The sequence below is a fragment of the Nicotiana tabacum genome, chromosome 18 (genome assembly GCF_000715075.1).
Source record: "Nicotiana tabacum cultivar K326 chromosome 18, ASM71507v2, whole genome shotgun sequence".
Taxonomy (NCBI): domain Eukaryota; kingdom Viridiplantae; phylum Streptophyta; class Magnoliopsida; order Solanales; family Solanaceae; genus Nicotiana; species Nicotiana tabacum.
Window position 1 is genome coordinate 133,712,129 of NC_134097.1, and position 18,860 is coordinate 133,730,988.

The following is an 18,860-nucleotide window of genomic DNA, read 5'->3' on the forward strand; positions in this document are numbered from 1 at the left end:
AAATAAACAATTAAAAAGCTTAAATAAGAAACATAAGCACTTCAAATTCATCTTATACATCCCTTTCCACTTCCCTTTTCCGGGGAAGGAAAATTGGAAGGAAAAAAAAACTAATTTTGACCACAACAAAAACGCTTGCAGAAAAAGAAAATATCATCTTTTTTTTAAAACTGAAAAATATATAAGCCATCAGAGATTGGTTTGGAAGTCGGTGGATAATGGGCCGACCCCTCTACCCTTCTCCACTTAAAATCATAGGCTTTCGTCTGCAGAAGGGTTCGAATCTCTGTGACGTACGTTAACCCACACGTCATGTAAATGTAAAACCAAAGGCCTCGGTGCAAAGAGAATGCCTTCACCTATACTCCAGGTGTAGAAAGAAGCCAAGAACTCATTCCTATAATCTGATACTGCGCCTACTAGCAGCATTAATTCCTGTAGTTTCTCCACCATAAGGACCACTTGGCGTCTTGATATCGCGAACTTGTCCTTTCCTACGTTTCTGCTGCTTCTCATGTTTTCCCTGAGAGAGAGACGGACAGAATTTTTGTCAACATTGTTATATCAGGAATTTAGCTCACGCACAAGCATTCTGCTTTAGCCACTTACTCTGTACTTCTTCCTTGGATTTTTAGTTAGCTTGTTACGATGACGAGTAAGTCCCCTGTTCTTCTCCATCTAGAAATAACAGAAAACCGACTTTAGTGAAACTACCAAAAAGAAAAGAAAAAAAATGTAGGTGATGAGTGCAACTGGTAACAAAGCTAGTATGTCATACCTGGTAATTTATCTGGCGCTTCCCATCCACAAGCGTTTCTGTTGTCGACGAAATAACTGGGGCTCTACAGTGGCAAATTATGGTGAATTAAGTGAATCAAAGTGAACAAATGCATGTCTGTTTCCAGGTTATGCACTAATGAAAAAATAGCCAAGCAAAGGATGCCATTGAGCTAGAGAAACAAATGCTGGAGGATCTTATCAAAAAAAGATGCGCGACTTAGAAGGAAAATACATAATAATCCATATCGATGGGGTATCCTAAAAATCTTTCAAATGAAAGTAGTTAGCAGGTGGAATGAGCTTGCTTTTAAAAATCTTAAACAATACGAGTCTAACCTGGAATACATCTTTTCTTTAGCAGCAAGCTTAGCTGAATGTTGCTTTTCCACTGCTTTATAGAATTCCAAATCTGAGTCCATTTCACCATCGTCAGAACTAGCAACATCATCACTTGCATGGTTACCGGGCTCATCTTCAACATCATCAGAAGGTTCAACACCGGCTCCGGCTAGAACTCTCAGTTCATGCTTTCTTCTCCGTTCTCCAATGTCGTCTCGCTTTGGTAAATCATCATCACCAGAAATTACCTTTCAAAGGAACAAAAGTTGTTATAAAACATCTAGTTAGGTTAAGTCACATAAGACATACTAAAGAACTTTGAATGCTCAAAAAACATTCCATGCAAGGAAAAATGATTATAGCACACATCTACTTTAACAAAAGCAAAATACACAAACAAACACACATCTAAATATATAAAAATAATACCAAGGAAACATGAAAGGAGAAGAAGTGCAGATCACCAAAGCCAATTTAGCAGGCAGCTACCTGAATATTGTCAGTAAAAACTGCTTGCACAATAATACTACTCCCGGTCTACCACACTGTATTTCTATGATATTTGTGAAAGGGTATATCACAATTATTCAATTTTAACTCGAAGAGAAAGGCAATTTAACACAATATGTGTCAAACATGAAGGGTTTCCAATTAATCCTAATTGCCACAGCTAGAAAACAGTAGAAACATAGTTGCCTTCACCCTGATAAGCACACAGGAGAATTAAAAACTTAACAATTGCATGCAGTTGAATATAACTCAAATAACATATTGCGACCTCATTCAACTCTTAAGAAGAGCACACATAAAGATGTAACTTCTATGAAACACATGCATAGATATACTCCCTCCGTCACAAATCAGTTGGCCATTTATGATTATCAAGGCCAAACAGGGTTTTTTTTTGAAACACCTGGGAATTGCTACAAGAGAGGCAAGAAGGAATAAGGGAAAACAGTCAAGTGATCACCAATAAAGGAGAAGGGGGCCACTATTTTGCGAAAGGGAGCCACAAACAGAGACACAAGTTGAAAGGACTGTCAAATTCCAAGAGTACAGAGAATCGACCTCAATCCAGTTGCATACACTCACACAAAATAGGTTATTTATTTACGTGAAAATCAACAAAACGAACACAAAATTAAAGCATTTCTGATCCACACCTTGGGTCTCGCTACTTGAGGAGTTACAAGCCTAGACAGCTTATTTAAACTCCGTATCTCAGGATCATCTCCAGCAACCATGGCATCATCATCAAAATCATCAGGTGCTGCCAACTGCCTGCATATAATTCATTGGACTTCCCATCAGTGATTTCATGTTTGCATTAAGTTATGTAGATTAACAGAAGACGTATATGGAGCAACATATCGGGAAGCAAATTAATACCCATTCAGTAGTCGCACGCGCTTGTTTTCTTTTTCATGTTTTCGTGAAATGGAACTTACACCTGTCTGCTTCCATTTTTCCTCAAGGTCAGCTCTCACTTTTAACATTTCCCTGCTCTGGATACCAACTTGATCATCCTGCCACAATTCTTTAATTAGCTAATTTGAACTTACTGGTAAAAGAAGAAGAGGTCTGGTGGTCTTGCGACAAATAGGAACATGGATGAAAAAGCTGTTAGAAATAAAAAGACAATGACATTGGTACTAGTCTGGTTATATTTCATTTGCATTGTAACAGTGACAGTGGACTCGCCTGCTGATGGTTGATAAGCAGAACAGAGATGTGCTTAGACACATACACCATTTACCTGACGTTTGCGTTTTGATTCGTTTTTCTGTTGACTCTTTAAACCATTTGCCTCCACCAACTCAGCTTCATGAGGCTACAAAGAAGGGAAAAATTACACTAAATTTTTCATGGTTGCTTAATAAAAAATACAAAAGGTTTTCAATCAAATTAGCCCAAATAAACAAATGATGATGGGATGCTCGAGCAACAAAATAAGATGAATCAAACTGGAAATTACCTCTGTTTTTTGAACATCAGCTAATGCCACAGAAGGCCTGTGACTAATGGGGAGAGGTTCAGAATCCAAGTTACTTCCCGCCAACTTTACACCAGTTACATTATCAACATTCTTGAGCAGAAAGTCTTCTAGTTCAGAAGGAAGATTTCCATCAAGTTCTTTCATCTGCAAAAATGAATTCGTCAACACCTAGAAAGATGGGAAGAGGGGAGCAGGGTATGCGCATTGAAGCTAGCCAAGATTCAAATAAATCAGAAGAACAAGGAGAGGACTTGGCAACTATTTGGTAACATCATTTAGCATCTAAGCAAGCTAAGCGTGTTAATTCGGTACACATTTGACAAATTTAATATGTTTGGTAACGATCAGTTAACATATCATTTCCATTTCAAATTCTCTAAGACTCTAAACTTGATTCAAGAATTAAAGAATCCCTTCACCGGAAATCCGCATATTTAACTAATTTCATGTATGAGTTTAGCAAGCTATGCTAGACAGACAGATTTAGTTCATCAAATAAAGCAATAAGAATGCTGGAGACTATTTTATGGGGTATTCACTTAAGAAGAGGTATGCAAGAGTAGTAAATTTAGGAATTTAAAGATTTGTAAACCAACATGAAAGAAAAAGAAAAGATACTTGGGTACGGAAAGGACTTTACAGTCGGGGCTGGTAGGAATAAGTGAATGTTATGTCCTTTTACAAAGAGGAAAAAAAGGGGTTTCCCTTTCCATAATTCTGTAGAACAGCAGAGCACCATAGAAAATTAATCCATTTGTTAGAGCTGAAATCTGCAGAGGCATCAATGGAACTTCAGAGAAACTGAAAGATGCTTATCATTTTCTTTTACATTTAAAACTTGTTACATACGTGTGGAATTTAATGCTGAATGTATTTTTGGGAAAAAGGATAATACAGGATGCTGCTGCAAAACTTGGGGGAGGGGGGGGGTAAAAAGGGGCAGGAAAGAAAGCTTAGGAGGTTATCCACATGCAGTCATGTGGATGAACAAACAAGTTCAGAGAAGCACTAGGATACCTTTTGCACTTCAGAGTAGCACTAGGATACTTTTTGCACTACACTAATACGGGCCATATGGCCCAGATACAGACAGATTCAGCATAGACTTCTAGAACGAGAATAAGTTTTAAAAAATTGAAACCATAAGCATCAAATAGATAATAAAGTGGCCTCTAACTTTCTCCGGGAGCTAAATAATTACACTCATTACAGCTTGTATTAACCTTTTACTTTTTTAACAGCTTAAGTTATCTTTAAAATTGCAAGTCTACAGATATTACCATATGAGGTGGTCAAGCAAATGTTGTCAACATGTGTATGTGAGCTCATTTTGCTTAGCAGACATCTAAGAGGAAATAAAGCAGTCATATGACTCATATCTCATCATTATGCATATCTGGACCACATAATCAAGAGATTGATTTCAGCAAAATGTCATCATTAACAGAATGAACAAAAACAGGCATGCAGTAACTTGGCCATGTTTTTTTGTTTGAATCATAAGATAAGAGTTGTAACCTTATTCAACAAATTCTTGATCTCCACAAGGCGTGAAATGACTGGATGATCACGCACTGGTTGTCCCTCGGATTTGAGAAGAAGATAGAAGGTGATAGCTTGGCAATATGACAGCAGAAGTAGCTTCTTCACCTCAATGTAGTGCATCCCACCTTTTATCATATTCTCTCCATTAATCTTAATAGAGAAAAATAGAAGTTAAATGCTGACACGTGCAATATCATTCCAAGATCAACCTATTTTACAAAAAGCTGCATTCATTTTCAGACTAGGAGAACAGCTTACACCATTGTTATATGAGTCAACTCTTATTGTTTTAACTATACTAGTTGGTTGACACTACTCCAAGTCTCCACCCAATCATTTCTAAAGCTTAATTATTTCATCCTTTCAGCAGAACGCTTTTATACCAGTATCAGAGCCAATGCAACTATTAACTATAGAGGTTTTACATCGCTGAAGAAACCCCCAAAAGTGTTCAAAAGGAACCACAGCCAAGCAGGTCTAGATTGTAGCAGTAGATTTCACAATGTAAATTCAATCCTTGTTCCACTTGGCTACATCCACCCCCTCGCCTACTTACATTCCATATTTACATTATTTAAATTAGAAAACAAAAGATTCAAGTTAGAATAGTTCTCTTCTTTCTTATTTCAATGACATCATTATTTCCAAGATAAGAATATGAAGTCATAATCAGATTTTTTTTGAAATGAAACAAAAATAAAAAAGATAGTAACAGTAGCAAAAGAGGAACAAGTTTATTTCTACAATTTTAAATAAATACAAAATCAGAATAGAATCCTCAAAATAGAATCTTGCCAGAAGCACTCAGACAAGTATCTTCCAAGCAGTCTCTGGTCTGTATAGCATAATGAGGAGACCAAGTAACCTGTAGCTAGTGGAATTTCACAGTGCACATACCTTGTTGAGTATAGGATTAACTTTGTTATCGAGCTGCTCAAGCGCTTCACTAAGCTCAGATAGCAAACCAACCAATTCAGGTGCAGAACTGTAATCACAAAAAGATCATAGAGTCAAAAGCATAATCTAGGCTGCAAACAGTTGATGTTTGCTGCCTACCAGAGATGATATAACATCTAGCCAATGACAGTAGAATCAGTAAGCTTTGTTCAGTATGGTGTTCAATATTCTCAAGTCCGCCACCCCCTTGCAGATCAGTGGGAGAGCTGCAAACTATCGAAAACTTCCTACTGAAACCTGAAGAAATATATAACCTGATCCCTTTTTAAATAGCTAAATTGAGGACATCGCAGAGATGAGTCCTCAAACATTATTGTCATTACTGAAGTCTGAACTGAGAAACACATAGGGTTTTTGTTCTTTGTCAACTTCCACAACCTTTATCAGTAAAATTAAGCATACACTGGCTAGTATGACACCTTAATTGATCGCCTGCCTTTTTCTCTTCTATTTGTTTAGAATCATAGTGATATCTATTTCAAATTTATTAACCTATGTGCCTCCCTCCAAAATTTTCCATACTGATATTATCATGATGCTTGGTGATATAACATAATGTTGTTGTCAATGACAAGCAATAAAACTTAAAAGAAGCAACATGTCACAACGAAATCAGCATATGCAGGACAGAGAAGCTCACCTATAGACAACATCCATTTGCTCTTCTTTCGTCAAAGCATTCAAATCCTTCTGCACTTCCTCGTAAGCAGTGCCAGTTTCATTTTTGGCTTCTCCATCTGCAGAAACTGTTACTCCAGATTTTCCTTGGGCCAAAATTTCCTGCAATGTTATCCATAAGAATGCACATCCCACCACAAAAGATAGAAACAAATCATCGAATGGACGTTGTATAGAAATTGAATTTCTTACCTCCAATGTAAGCTGCTCTTCATCATCTTCAAGACCAAAATCCTCTGCAGATAAGGATTTAGCTTTCTTCTGCTGCAATCTCAAGACCTCTGCCTCTTCCTCCGCGATAAGGCCCTCATCACTCGACTCTTGCTCGGGACCCTAACAAACAAAATGTTCAAACATCAAGTATTGCACACAAATGACAACATGATCAAAGAACTATGTTACAGGTACAGTTGAAACGGTAAGGAGAGGATATTCCTCAGACGTCAGATTGTTTTTTTTTAGCGCCAGTAAATACTGGTTTCTCCAAGCATACCGTATATAATGTCATAATAAAATAAAAATGAACCAAATAATTAGGCAAAGTCCTACCTGCTTATCTTGATAATAATAGATATTTTTTCCTCGTCCCCACAGTGGCCTTTCTTCTTTCTCCTCTTCAGCTTCATCGTGCATTTCATCCTCAACCCCGCCCATTGTAGCTCGTAAATATTTCTGTGTCCTGGCAACTAAAGTAAAAATAGGTACTCAAATTAGATATTAAAAAATTGCCCCAAGCAGAAGATGCAAAAAAGAGGCGAACAGTAAGAGATCGAGAACCAAAACAAATGAAAAAACAACTATTATTTGAAGGAAACCAATCAGCTTATCAATTCAGTCAATATATGAGAATGGAAAGAATCTTCCAGCTGCCGTTTATGTGTAGCAGCCCAGTGCAGAGAAACTCATATTTAGGAGCTGCAGTAGAAATAGTACTATAACTTAGTGGTTAGAGCTACTCAGCTTCGTGCAGTATTTACGCAGTTCGAACACGTCATTAATTATTTAATCTCCGAACTAATTAGCATCAATTCACTAATCAAACAATAGGAATTGCATAATTCTTCCCACCACCACCACCACCCCGCATGCATTTTCAAAATATTACTGAGAGGTTGAAATAGTACAAGCTGTTATTTTTCTCTTCTGCTTTATTTTTGCTTCTTCTTTTTTGGGACAGGAAACTCCTAGAACAAATATAAGCTAATCATCTGTTCTAAGCTGCCTTCAGAAGGAATATCAGGGAAAAAAAAATCATAACGGGAGAAACAGGATATGCAATTCAGCTAAGTATTTCTTTTCAATAGGTAAAAGCAGTCACATGTTCGAGTTTAGTTGCACACTTTTAGCACCAAGGCCAGTAAGTTCAGCATCATCAAGGTTGTCATCTTCATCCTCCTCATCTTCATCCTCCTACATAAATGAAATAGTTACCCAACTTTGAGAAATTAGTTGACTTGCTTACATCAAATTAGCAATCTGATTACTTGATACAGTTTATACACTTTCAGTATGAAGATAAAAGTTGGAAAAGAAAACCCGTATCACCTTAAGATCATACACAGGATGCTCGTTATCTTCATCTGACTCTGCATCATCTTCATTAACATTCAGTGGGATCATGTCTCTCTGTTCATGAACTACATTTAAACAAATAGATTAGTAACATAGAAAATCTTTAGCATAAAAACCATTTTCTCTGAAATGCTATCTCTCTCCCTGTGGATTCAAATAAAGCAAACACACAAACAAATGCAAACTACTAGCAATTATAAACTATAAACCTTTTATCTTCTCTTATACCTAAAAACCAAATAAAAATTCAACAGGACATAAACAGAGGAAAAATTTGGCTCAAAAGAAATGATATTTCTTTGCATTCTTTTTTTTCTATTTTTCTAACTTTTTACTGCTATGAACATCAAGCAGACAAAACAAACAGTAAATTCTCAGATCAAAGCAATTACTAATTTCAATATTTATATTTTTTTCCTTTTTTTTTCTGTTGGCTACTTGTAGAGGCATTAAAACTGAAAATATCAAAACCCTTAACAAACTTTAACTCAGCATACTGCAAATTAAATTTTGAGATCAGAATAATGCTTTTTTCATCCTTTTTGTTGTGCATTTATAGCTAATATCTTAGGAGCAAATCATTAATATAAAAAACCCTAGAAAAAGGAAAAGAAGAGAATTCAACTATTAAGGGAGAAAAACTTTTCAGCTCAAAAAGAAATCATCTTTCTTTTTATTTCTAATTTGCTTCCTTTTCTTATAATCTGTTTATTTAATTGCTAAATTTTGAGCTGTAAAACTGGAAATATCAAAAACCCTCAATGCACTTCAACTGGGCAAGATAAAATTAAATATTGAGCTCAAAGATATGTCATTCTCATTCTTTCTAGCAACTATTGCTAATAACAAAGCAGTAAAGCTGAAAATTCTAGCACACAAATGATCTTCAAACTTATAGCAAAGATAAAACCTTCAGTTCAAAAGATAATCATATTAGTTTCATTCTTCATTGTACCTATTTCTAAATTTTTCAGCCATAAAGCTAAAAAACTAAAAACCCCAGAAAACACTTCAACTGGGTAAAACAAAAGGTATATTTTTCGCTCAAAACCCCATTTTTAGCATATTTATTTCTTGTATATGTTGCTAAATTTACCATTTATAGCTAGAAACTGAAATAAAATTCAACTGGGGTTTAACAAAAAGAAGTTTTTCCACTTAAAAAAAACATTTTTTACAGGGAAACTTACAGGCATCGATAGCATCATTCATCATATCATCATCTTCATTGTAAAAATCACGTGTTGCTTTTTTTGGAGCGTTGTTGTTTTCCTTCTTCTTGAACTTTCCTGCTTTCTTTCCCATTATGTATAATACTGTAGGAATGAGGCAAAGGGTTTAAGAAACCAAAGAGGTTAAAGCCCTTTTCAAGAATAAAACCAAACGAATAATAAGAGAACGGCCGCCAACGGTGGGGACTGGAGTTGAGGCCGCGACGGGAGGGTTTTTCTTTCTTTAAGGCAAAGGGTAAAGGAGAAAAAATAAATAAATGTGGAAGAAGTTGAAATATCATTTGTTGAATTTTTTAAAAAAGTTATTAACCAAAAATACCAGGAAAATCTTTTTAAATTTCAGAATCACAATAGTCTGATTCATAACTGGTAATTAAAAATTAATCATAATTTCAAAAGTAATTGAAATTTAGTTATTTTTCACGTAAAAATAAAACCTAAGCAAAACTACCCTTACAAATCCAAAAATTACAGTTTGAATTTTTTATATATTAGATTCGACCATAATATGCTAGAATTTTATAATGTACTGGAGTTCCAACAGAACATGATAGAAGTTCCATAATCCAGCATGTTATGCTGAAATTTTCTGTGTTTCAACTATGATATTTTTGTCTAGATTTTATTTTGCATAAAATAGTGACTACTTTTCAATGACTTAAAAAATGATAACTATTTTTCAATTACAAGTCTAAGAGGTAGTTTGGCTTATAAGCACTTAATTTATAAGCCCTTTTAATTTTACCAAACGTGCAGATAAGCCAAAAGGTGCTTATAAGTCACTTTGACCAGCTTATAAGCTTAGCCAAACAACCTCTTGGTCTCCCCCAACTTATCAAATTTCAGTTTATAAGCACTTTAAGTTTGACCAAAATATTTACTATTCTATCATTAAAATACTTTTTTTTAAAACAAAACTCTTTGTATACCCAGTTTTTCAGCTGCATATTATTAATTTCAATATTTTTATCCAAATACGTAACTGGTTATTTTTTAAATCGGTTTCAGTACTTAAAAGTACTTTTCAACACATAATATTTATCAGCTACTCTAAATCAGCTAAGCCCAACGGGCTCTGTCCACTGTCCAGCACATCCTCTATAAACATGTACTACTAAGTAGTTATTAGTGACGCAGTTTTTAAAAATTTCCTCGTATTTTATGGTTACATCTTTTTTTTTTTAGCTTTTGCAAATTCCATTAAATCTAGTTGCTACTAATGTTAAATGTTGATGAGATCAAAAGTGCTCATTTTTAGTATATTAAAAGAATTAAAACTACCAAAAACATATTTAAGGAATTATTTTAAGCATATCTTAAACATAAAGGACCATTTTGTCATTTTAGTAAGTATATCTCCACCTTTTGGTTTATATTTTTCTTTTCTAATTTAATTTTCTCTCTTTTCTTTTCAGAAATATGTTTACTTTTGTTGAAATTATACACTATTGACTTCTTCGTAATGAATAATCTATGTTCAAACTTCACGGCAATTATATAAATCCAATAATTTTTCAAATAAATAGTATTCCATTCGATTCAAAATAAGTAATTTTTTGGTTGTTTTCACACATATTAAGAAATTCACCTTTTAACATTAATTAGCAATGAATTTGATCATATTAACCTTTACTATCTCATATAAACACTCCTAACACATATTCCAACACTATTTACTCCAAGGACAATGTAGGAAAAAAATAATTAATTTATTCTTGAAATCTAGAAAAATCACTTATTTTGGTTCACAAAAAAGGGCCAAAAAATCACTTATTTTGGACCGGAAGGAGTATATTTAAGCTTAAAAGGTATAGAATAGAGAAGCTTCTTGTATATAGCATTTTCTCTTTTAGGGATCCTTGAACCAATGAATACGAAATACTAAACACTACATATTATGGCGTGTCCTGATTTGACTTATACCATGTGACGTTGTTTTTTAATTTGGAGAAAGTTTGTAATGATGCAATCCATATGAAAGTGTTACGATTTGGGGAGTCAAATATTTGTTGTAAGTTGTTTACAAACTAAGTGTTTTAAAGTAGTTTGTAATCCTCTCTTTCGTAACAATTGAACAGACATATTTTTAATCAATAAAGAAATTATGAATATGCAAAAATATGAAGTTGTTTGTAACAAAAAATATTACTCTCTCTTAATTTATATGAGAGTGTTACAATTTGGGGAGTCAAATATCTTCTTCTTCTTTTTTTTTTTGTATTTTTCTCAAATTTTTTTGAAACAGTTACTGTACTATATTTTTCATGTAGTACAATAATTGTTTTCAATATATAATTTTGTTTAGAAAATTTATATGCGTGGCATGATATCACAAAAGAATAGAAAAATAGTACGGTATAGCCAGTTTTCGGATTGGTCATTCAAAAATAGCATTCAAAGCTGACTGGTACAACCCACATGCTTGCCTACTCGTCCCGGTCTATTTGTACCCAGCTATAATCTCTTCCCTTCTAAAAGAAAAAAGGGACCAGCAGTTACCAAGTCAATGAAAAATAACCACTATTTTGCTGCAACAGAGACCGATCCAGCATAATATACTGGAATTCGGTGCACTTGTGTATGAACTCCAGCATATTATGCTGGACCGATATACTTTGTTTGCTCCACTATAATATACTGGAGACTGGAACACCGATGCTCCAAACTCCAGTATATTATGCCGGACCGGTATACTTGCTGGAACTCCAGTATATTATGCTGGAGTTCTAGTATAGTTATGCTGGAACTCTATCATATTATGCTGGAATTCCAGCATGCTTATCCTGGAACTCCAGTATAATATGCTAGAGTTCAAGTATACTTATGCTGGAACTCCAACATAATATACTAGCGTATTTTTCGGATTTTGAACAGTATTTTCGTTCAGATTTATCTTTATATAAAAAGTGGCTAAATTTTAATTACTTTTAAACTGGATATTTTTGAACGACCAATTGTAAATCTGACTATTTCTCCCCAAAACGTACATAATGGATAACACAAATTGTGCTACTAAACCCAATAGAACAAAGAAAACACGACGAGGTTAAATTGATGCAGTGTTTTATTTTAGAATTCGTGACAACAATTCAAAATTTGCACCACCAAAGAATGTGGTGGAGCAGATTAGGCTATTTTTTTTAATTAGAGATTTCAGATTCGAGTTTAAGTATGAATAACTTTTTGATAATACCGAACACCAAATTAAAAAAAAAACAATTCCAAATATGCTAACAGATGGGGGAAGAAAAAAGCTGCAAGCAAAGACTTTGTCTTAGGTTGACACCAGATTTATCTCACATTTAACTCTCCACTCAAATCTCAATTGTGTCTATACCACAATACGCCAGCAAATCCTTCAATTCTTGCATGCATGACACCTGTTTTCCTAACGCGTTTCTCTTCCCTCTACATAAACTGCTTCATTTCCCTACACCATTTGAGAAAAAAGAATCAACTTTCTTGGCAAGTGATAATATAAAAGGAAAATGGGAAACAGAAAGGCTCTTTTGCTCATATTGCTGGTGTTTTCCTCTGTTCTTGTGGCTTCTGTTGGTGCTTATGAATATGAAAGAAGAGGGAAAGAGGTGGAAGAGGAAGAGGAAAGTACTGAAAGCGAATGGTTTTTATTGCATGATTCAAAGGAAATAGTGAGGACTGATGCTGGAATTATGAGAGTAGTGAGAGGTGGATTTGGTGGTGGGGTTTCTATGTTTCAAAGTCCAATGCATATTGGTTTAATTACTATGGAACCTAACAGTCTTTTCATCCCTCAGTATCTTGATTCTCATCTTACCCTCTTTGTTCGCAGAGGTAAAGTTTTCAGCTTTTTGCTTCTTTTCTTTATGCTTCTTGTATAAAAAGAGCAATCTGATGCAAATAGAGTCAGATTCAAGATTTAATGTATTGGTTCTAAGTTCTTTGAAAACTAATGAAAATGCTTACATGTATACTAATTTTCAGGATTTTTACATATATATAGTCTAAATAAAAAAAATTATGGGTTCAATTGAAAAGTGTCGGACCACACTGGATCTATTATACTCAATTTTGTCTTCCATTTTATGTAGTAAGTTGTTTTCACGTCATACCACATTGGATCTATCGTACTCAATTTTGTCTTCCACTTATGTAGTTGCTTTCACGGCTTGAACATGTGATGTATGTTCTGATCACAGGCTTACTCTTGTGCCAAGACTCCTTTTCTTTAAGTTATTGTATGATTGTTGTTTTAACCAAAATAAAAAGGGATTTTAACACGAATAGCTTGCCAGATTCAATGTTTACGTTTTCTAATAGGTATGATTATATATATATATTGATTATACCCAGTTATACATATATGACACGTGTTATACATATATTATAATATCCTATGACTATTCCAATTAAGTTTTTTGTTGATATTGCAGGGGAAACAAGAATTGGGCACATATACAAAGATGACTTTGTAGAAAGGCGATTGAAGGAAGGAGATGTGTACAGTATTCGAGCTGGCTCTGCTTTCTATCTTGTTAATCCAGCTGAGGGACAGAGACTTCACATCATTTGCAGCATTAGCACCTCTAGCAGCTTAGGATGGCACGGTTTCCAGGTACCCCTTTTTGTGATTTCTGTTGCATGTATTCAGTTTCTTGTAAATTTCAGCAGAAGTTGGATCTTTGATGAGAGAAATTCTCTTTTGACTGTTGAATTGTTGAGTTGTCATTAACCATTTTTTGCAGTCTTTCTTCATTGGTGGTGGAATGTATCCAACATCTGTACTTGCTGGATTCGACTCTTTGACATTATCGACAGCATTCAATGTAAGTGATGAGAACTCCTATGTAGAGTTTTCATGACAGATCTAAAAGTTCTATATACTGACGGTCAAAAAACATTTACACAATTAGGTCCCATGTAAGTAAAATAGTTACACAAATAGCCGGCCAAATTCATTATTTATTTTTTATAGCCTCTATACATAGATTATACATTGATAATACATATTTGTACATATACTATACGTGAATTATATATATGTAGTTATTTTTAGTTTTAGAGATTAGGTAGACAGGTTATTTGGGTAAGTCTGTCAATACATATAACTTGTTAAATCCTTTTAACAAAGGAATCAAAATAGTTTTTAACATAAGATCTGTTACAATGACAGGTGTCCACAGACGAAGTGAGTGAGATCTTGACAAGACAATATTCAGGTGCAATTGTATATCTGAACACTACTCATTCTCCTACACCCAGCATATGGGCTACATTCTTGAACCTAGAACAGCATCAGAAACTTGATCACCTAAAGCGAATTGTGCATTTGGAGGAAGAAGCTAGCCAAGAAGAAGACGAGGAAAAAGAGCAGCCAATATGGTCTTTGAGAAAGTTCTTGACTAATCTTATTGGTAACGAAAGAAACAGGAGAGAGGGGAAGAAAGTCGACGACAGACGAAGAGGCAAAGGTCCAGATTCCTACAATCTCTTTGACAGAAAGGCAGATTATAAGAATGACTATGGATGGAGCTTGGCCTTGGATCAATCTGATTATTCTCCATTGAAGCACGCTGACATTGGCGTCTATCTTGTCAATCTTTCAGCGGTAATTCCTTTGCACCTTTCTTTTTAACCACGATGCAGTTTCATCCATGTTTACTGTCCTAGTTTACTGTAATTACTAAACTTTATCCGGGATAACTAGTGCAGGTTTAATCACTTAACTTTATCCATTATAACTAGTGCTAGTGTAGTTACTTAACTTTTATAATTAGCGGTGTCTCTAAGTTTGATGAAAGAGATTCAATTGAATTCCCCCCTCCGAGAGTGAAGAAATTTATGGTGCAAATAGGATAAAAACAAAAACCTCTGTGTATAGAGTCTTTTGAATTCCCTTGTGATGTAGTTGTGATGTAGGGTGAGTAAGGGCAGAGTCAGGATTTCAACTTTATAAGTTTTGAATTTTAGAATATAACAATTTTAAGAGATACGAACTGGGTTCTAAATTTAATATATATATATATATATATATATATATATATATAATAAAAAATTTAACACAAATATATTTTTGAGCAAAAGTTACTGGGTTCAGCTTCAGGCTTGCTCTTCCCTTGGTTAAGGGAAGCTTTAGATGTAGTGTGATGAAGGGTTCCAAAAATTGCTTTAGATTTTGAATTGTAGACTGCGATTTTTGTGTGAATTTTCCTTGTTAGAATTCGTGAAATTATTATGACTGCGATTTTTGTGTGATATAGGCATGAATATAGCCAGCCTATACTGATGCAAGCATCAGTGGCTGATTCCACGGTTCGAACATGTGACCTATAGGCCACATGTAGACCACTTTACCATTGCTCTAGGACTCCCCTTCAATTATAACAAAAACTTATTTTTGTGATTTGTCACATTAGTAGTAGTAACTATACCTTAAGATCTTTACATAGTACTAGTATATGTTTTTCTTTTCTTTTTTGTAGGGAGCTATGATGGCACCTCATATCAATCCAACAGCAACAGAATATGGAATCGTGTTAAGAGGAAGTGGCAGTATCCAAATTGTGTATCCAAACGGTACATTAGCAATGAACTCTAGAGTAAACGAAGGAGATGTATTTTGGGTGCCAAGGTACTTCCCATTCTGCCAAATCGCATCAAGAGCGGGTCCGTTCGAGTTCTTCGGCTTCACAACAACAGCTAAAAAGAATAGGCCACAGTTCTTGGTAGGTCAGAATTCAATACTACAAAGCATGAGGGGACCTGAATTTGCAGCTGCATTTGGTGTTAGTGAAGAGAGACTTGGGAGAATATTGGATGCTCAGCGTGAAGCTGTGATATTGCCGTCAGCGTCTGTTGCTCCGACGGAGCCGATTGATCCGAGAAAGGAGGAGGAAGAAAAACGAGAGAGGGGAAGGGAGAAAGAGATTGTAATGAAAATACCAGAAGTGAATATTAGGAGCTTTGGCAATGACATGATAATGGGATTTGCTTAGAAGGTTATTTGCATGAGGCTGTAGATTCATTTTGGAGTTTTTATTGCTCTGTTCATCTTATGTTTGCTTCCTTGTCGTGTTAGATTGTCTTTGCTCTTGTGAATAAGAACATGGATTTAGTTTTCCCTCTCGTCACTTTGTTTATTTGTCCTCTTCTTTTTTTGGTGTATAATTTAGCTTCTCTTTCGCTCTAAATTTTATATTTAAGATCAGATGTGCAAGACATGCATACGAATCAGACTGTTTCCCTTACCCGATAACAATATAATATTGTAGTGTGTATTGGGTTCCTATATAGTGATTCATAACGTAAATGGTCATCTGGCGCCAGCGCTGCAAGCTGAGGAAACAAACATAAAAATATGAAGTAGCATCGGGCTGAGATAGGAGGCCAACTGTCCCCAAAAATGAAAATTTGACTACCGGGGCAAAATGAATAAAAAAAAATAGTTATTCACCTATACTAACTTTTTAAAAACCGAATTGAATATGGATAAGTACCATATCATCCATTTAGAAAATAAATAACTAATAAGTAACTAATGGATTTAACTTAGTAATTCTCCCAAAAATAATTATATGGATAATATGAATATTCTGGTTAATTCATTTTTATATGAAATATGTGTGGGGTTAAATAATTTATTTATTTTTAGGGATAATTTCACATAAATACAACTCACACATCAACATAATAGCCCAGTCATAACTTTACAAATCTGTAGCCCAAAAATAATATGCTAAGATTTGTAAAGTCATGAGATTGACTTTACAAATCTGTAGCCCAAAAATAATAGGCTAAGATTTGTAAAGTCATGAGATTTTCTATTCTAATGTCATCTAATTTTGATCTTTCTCCACCAATTTGTCTTTAGTGATCTCTCCTAATATATCATCTTATAATCAAAACATAAAATTGCTCTAGCTAAAGGATTCTTCCTCAAAAATGGTAAACAAGATAAAGAACCGAGTAGCTTTCCTTTTTTCAATTTCGCTGATTGAACTTATATGGTAAAATTGAAAAACAATTGTTGCAAGTTCGTGATTTGACAGAGAAATCGACAAGGAAAGTAGATTTATACATGAATTATTCTAGAAAAGGTAAGAGAACATGAAAAAAAATTATTTGATTATATATATGCAGTACATGTATAATGATGTATAACTATGTATAAACTTGTATATAGAATGTATAATTATGTATATCAAAAGAATAAGAGAAAGAAGAAGAAGATAAGTGTCAAACTTCCATGGAGGCCTCTTATATGATGACAATGTATATATATCCTTATACATTGAGAAATAAATAATTATGTGATGTTATGAACATATATACACATTTATATACAGTTATACATATTTTTATACAATTATACAATAATGTATAAGTGTTGATAAATAGTGGTTATACAATATTTATACTAGAAAACATCTTATGTTCAATATTACACCTCTATTTCAGTATCAAAATATCAAAAGAGAGTTTTTCAGAGGAAGTTAGATCTGAAAATTAAAGAGGAGAGAAGATGGAGATGAATTGTTTTATAAAAGAAGATAAAACTGGAACATCATCTGAAGAACTTGAAAATTGTCTGAATACAACACCAGAGCAAATCATTTGCTAAAACACAAAGTGGTTCAATTTTAAATGAATTCTTTTCCGACAGAACAAAAATAACATAAAGTGGATAAAAACGGCTATTCACCACCGGAGATTCATTCTCTGATGACTTCACCGACTTCATCGTCGACCTCTTTATCTTGAAAATTAAAGGAAAAAATGGGTAAAGGATGTTATCCACCGCCATATTTATTTTCCGATGACATCGTTAACCTTGCCGGCGACCTCTCAATTGACTTCGTCATCGATATCTTTACTCTGAAAGTTGAAGAAAGAAAAAAAAAGGATAAAGGAGGCTGTCTAGTTCTCTTCTTAAAGCTAGGTTAATCGATGAAATAATTTTTAAGCATTATCTGCAAAATGGGCTATGCCGCGTAAAGTTTCAAAACATGGGCTATTTTTAGTTGTGAGATTGGGCCGACTGACATAGAAGGTAATTCTTTCTTATTTTTATTATCCGATCCATCATTTGATCGATCCGATTAGCCCGTTTGCCACCCTAACCTTAATTATTTGCAAGGCAACCTAGAATATATATAAAGAAGGCCAAAAGGGAGACTAACCAAAGAACAAATCAGGACGCGAGTCTAAACTTTGCCTCTACCGTTATGCCAGAACAACTCAGATGACACTCGTCATTCATGCATTGATATCATTTGCCTAAAAAAAGATCTGAGGAATTACCGACTTTAAAAATATTGTTTTGACTGACACAGTTGGTGACTTGGTGTAATTCAAAGATTATAGTAATCAAAATTTGATCCGGACCAAGTGTAATCATTCTAACGGTAGCTTCTGTTTAAGACTTCAATCTAAAATAAGTTTTGTCAAATAAGTTGCGATGGGGTTATATGCATCATCACTATTTATATTTCCCTATATCGCGGTGCACCAATCAAATGAGATATGTTGTTGCTTTTCTTTACATGTTGCTCATTGATTCTGGCATTTGTTTCATTTATTATGATTTAATTTTAACATCGTATGTGTCTATTTGCCTGGATATTTTTACCATCCACAAGAATCTTTTTTTAGTTTCTGGGCATTTTTCAACTGGTAGGTAAGTGAGAATTCTAACTCTTTCAACTGGTGTGTAAGGGAGAATTCTAAACCTTTCAAGCAGTTAATGATTATTATATTAAGTATTTATTTTATATTAACTTATA

The 18,860-nt window shown here is 34.3% G+C and overlaps 2 protein-coding genes across 2 annotated transcripts; one reads left to right on the forward strand and one right to left on the reverse strand.

The window, feature by feature from the left end:
* On the reverse strand, nucleotides 1-9,357 carry LOC107779177 (protein THALLO-like). Its single transcript, XM_016599546.2, has 16 exons — nucleotides 9,058-9,357; nucleotides 7,841-7,932; nucleotides 7,636-7,705; nucleotides 6,845-6,981; nucleotides 6,488-6,628; nucleotides 6,258-6,397; nucleotides 5,558-5,645; nucleotides 4,634-4,810; nucleotides 3,095-3,259; nucleotides 2,876-2,950; nucleotides 2,509-2,645; nucleotides 2,283-2,400; nucleotides 1,117-1,367; nucleotides 779-842; nucleotides 610-678; nucleotides 1-523 (listed from the first exon to the last, which is right to left on the reverse strand). Exons 1-16 carry the CDS (start codon nucleotides 9,170-9,172, stop codon nucleotides 398-400), a joined length of 1,965 nt encoding a protein of 654 aa, XP_016455032.1. The 5' UTR covers nucleotides 9,173-9,357; the 3' UTR covers nucleotides 1-397.
* A 3,172-nt stretch (nucleotides 9,358-12,529) lies between these two features.
* LOC107779168 (vicilin-like seed storage protein At2g28490) lies at nucleotides 12,530-16,203 on the forward strand. Its single transcript, XM_016599537.2, has 5 exons — nucleotides 12,530-12,912; nucleotides 13,512-13,693; nucleotides 13,824-13,904; nucleotides 14,252-14,686; nucleotides 15,561-16,203. Exons 1-5 carry the CDS (start codon nucleotides 12,588-12,590, stop codon nucleotides 16,071-16,073), a joined length of 1,536 nt encoding a protein of 511 aa, XP_016455023.1. The 5' UTR covers nucleotides 12,530-12,587; the 3' UTR covers nucleotides 16,074-16,203.
* Nucleotides 16,204-18,860: the final 2,657 nt, after the last annotated feature.

Bases quoted from the DNA above. Each gene is read 5' to 3' on its own strand.
- LOC107779168 (XM_016599537.2), top strand. From the start codon at position 12,588: ATGGGAAACAGAAAGGCTCTTTTGCTCATATTGCTGGTGTTTTCCTCT. The intron at 12,913-13,511 runs GTAAAGTTTTCA...TTGATATTGCAG, and splicing joins TACCCTCTTTGTTCGCAGAG to GGGAAACAAGAATTGGGCAC. The intron at 13,694-13,823 runs GTACCCCTTTTT...CATTTTTTGCAG, and splicing joins TAGGATGGCACGGTTTCCAG to TCTTTCTTCATTGGTGGTGG.
- LOC107779177 (XM_016599546.2), bottom strand. From the start codon at position 9,172: ATGGGAAAGAAAGCAGGAAAGTTCAAGAAGAAGGAAAACAACAACGCT. The intron at 6,629-6,844 runs GTAGGACTTTGC...TTTGTTTGTTAG, and splicing joins ATTATTATCAAGATAAGCAG to GGTCCCGAGCAAGAGTCGAG. The intron at 843-1,116 runs GTTAGACTCGTA...TTGCCACTGTAG, and splicing joins AAAGAAAAGATGTATTCCAG to AGCCCCAGTTATTTCGTCGA.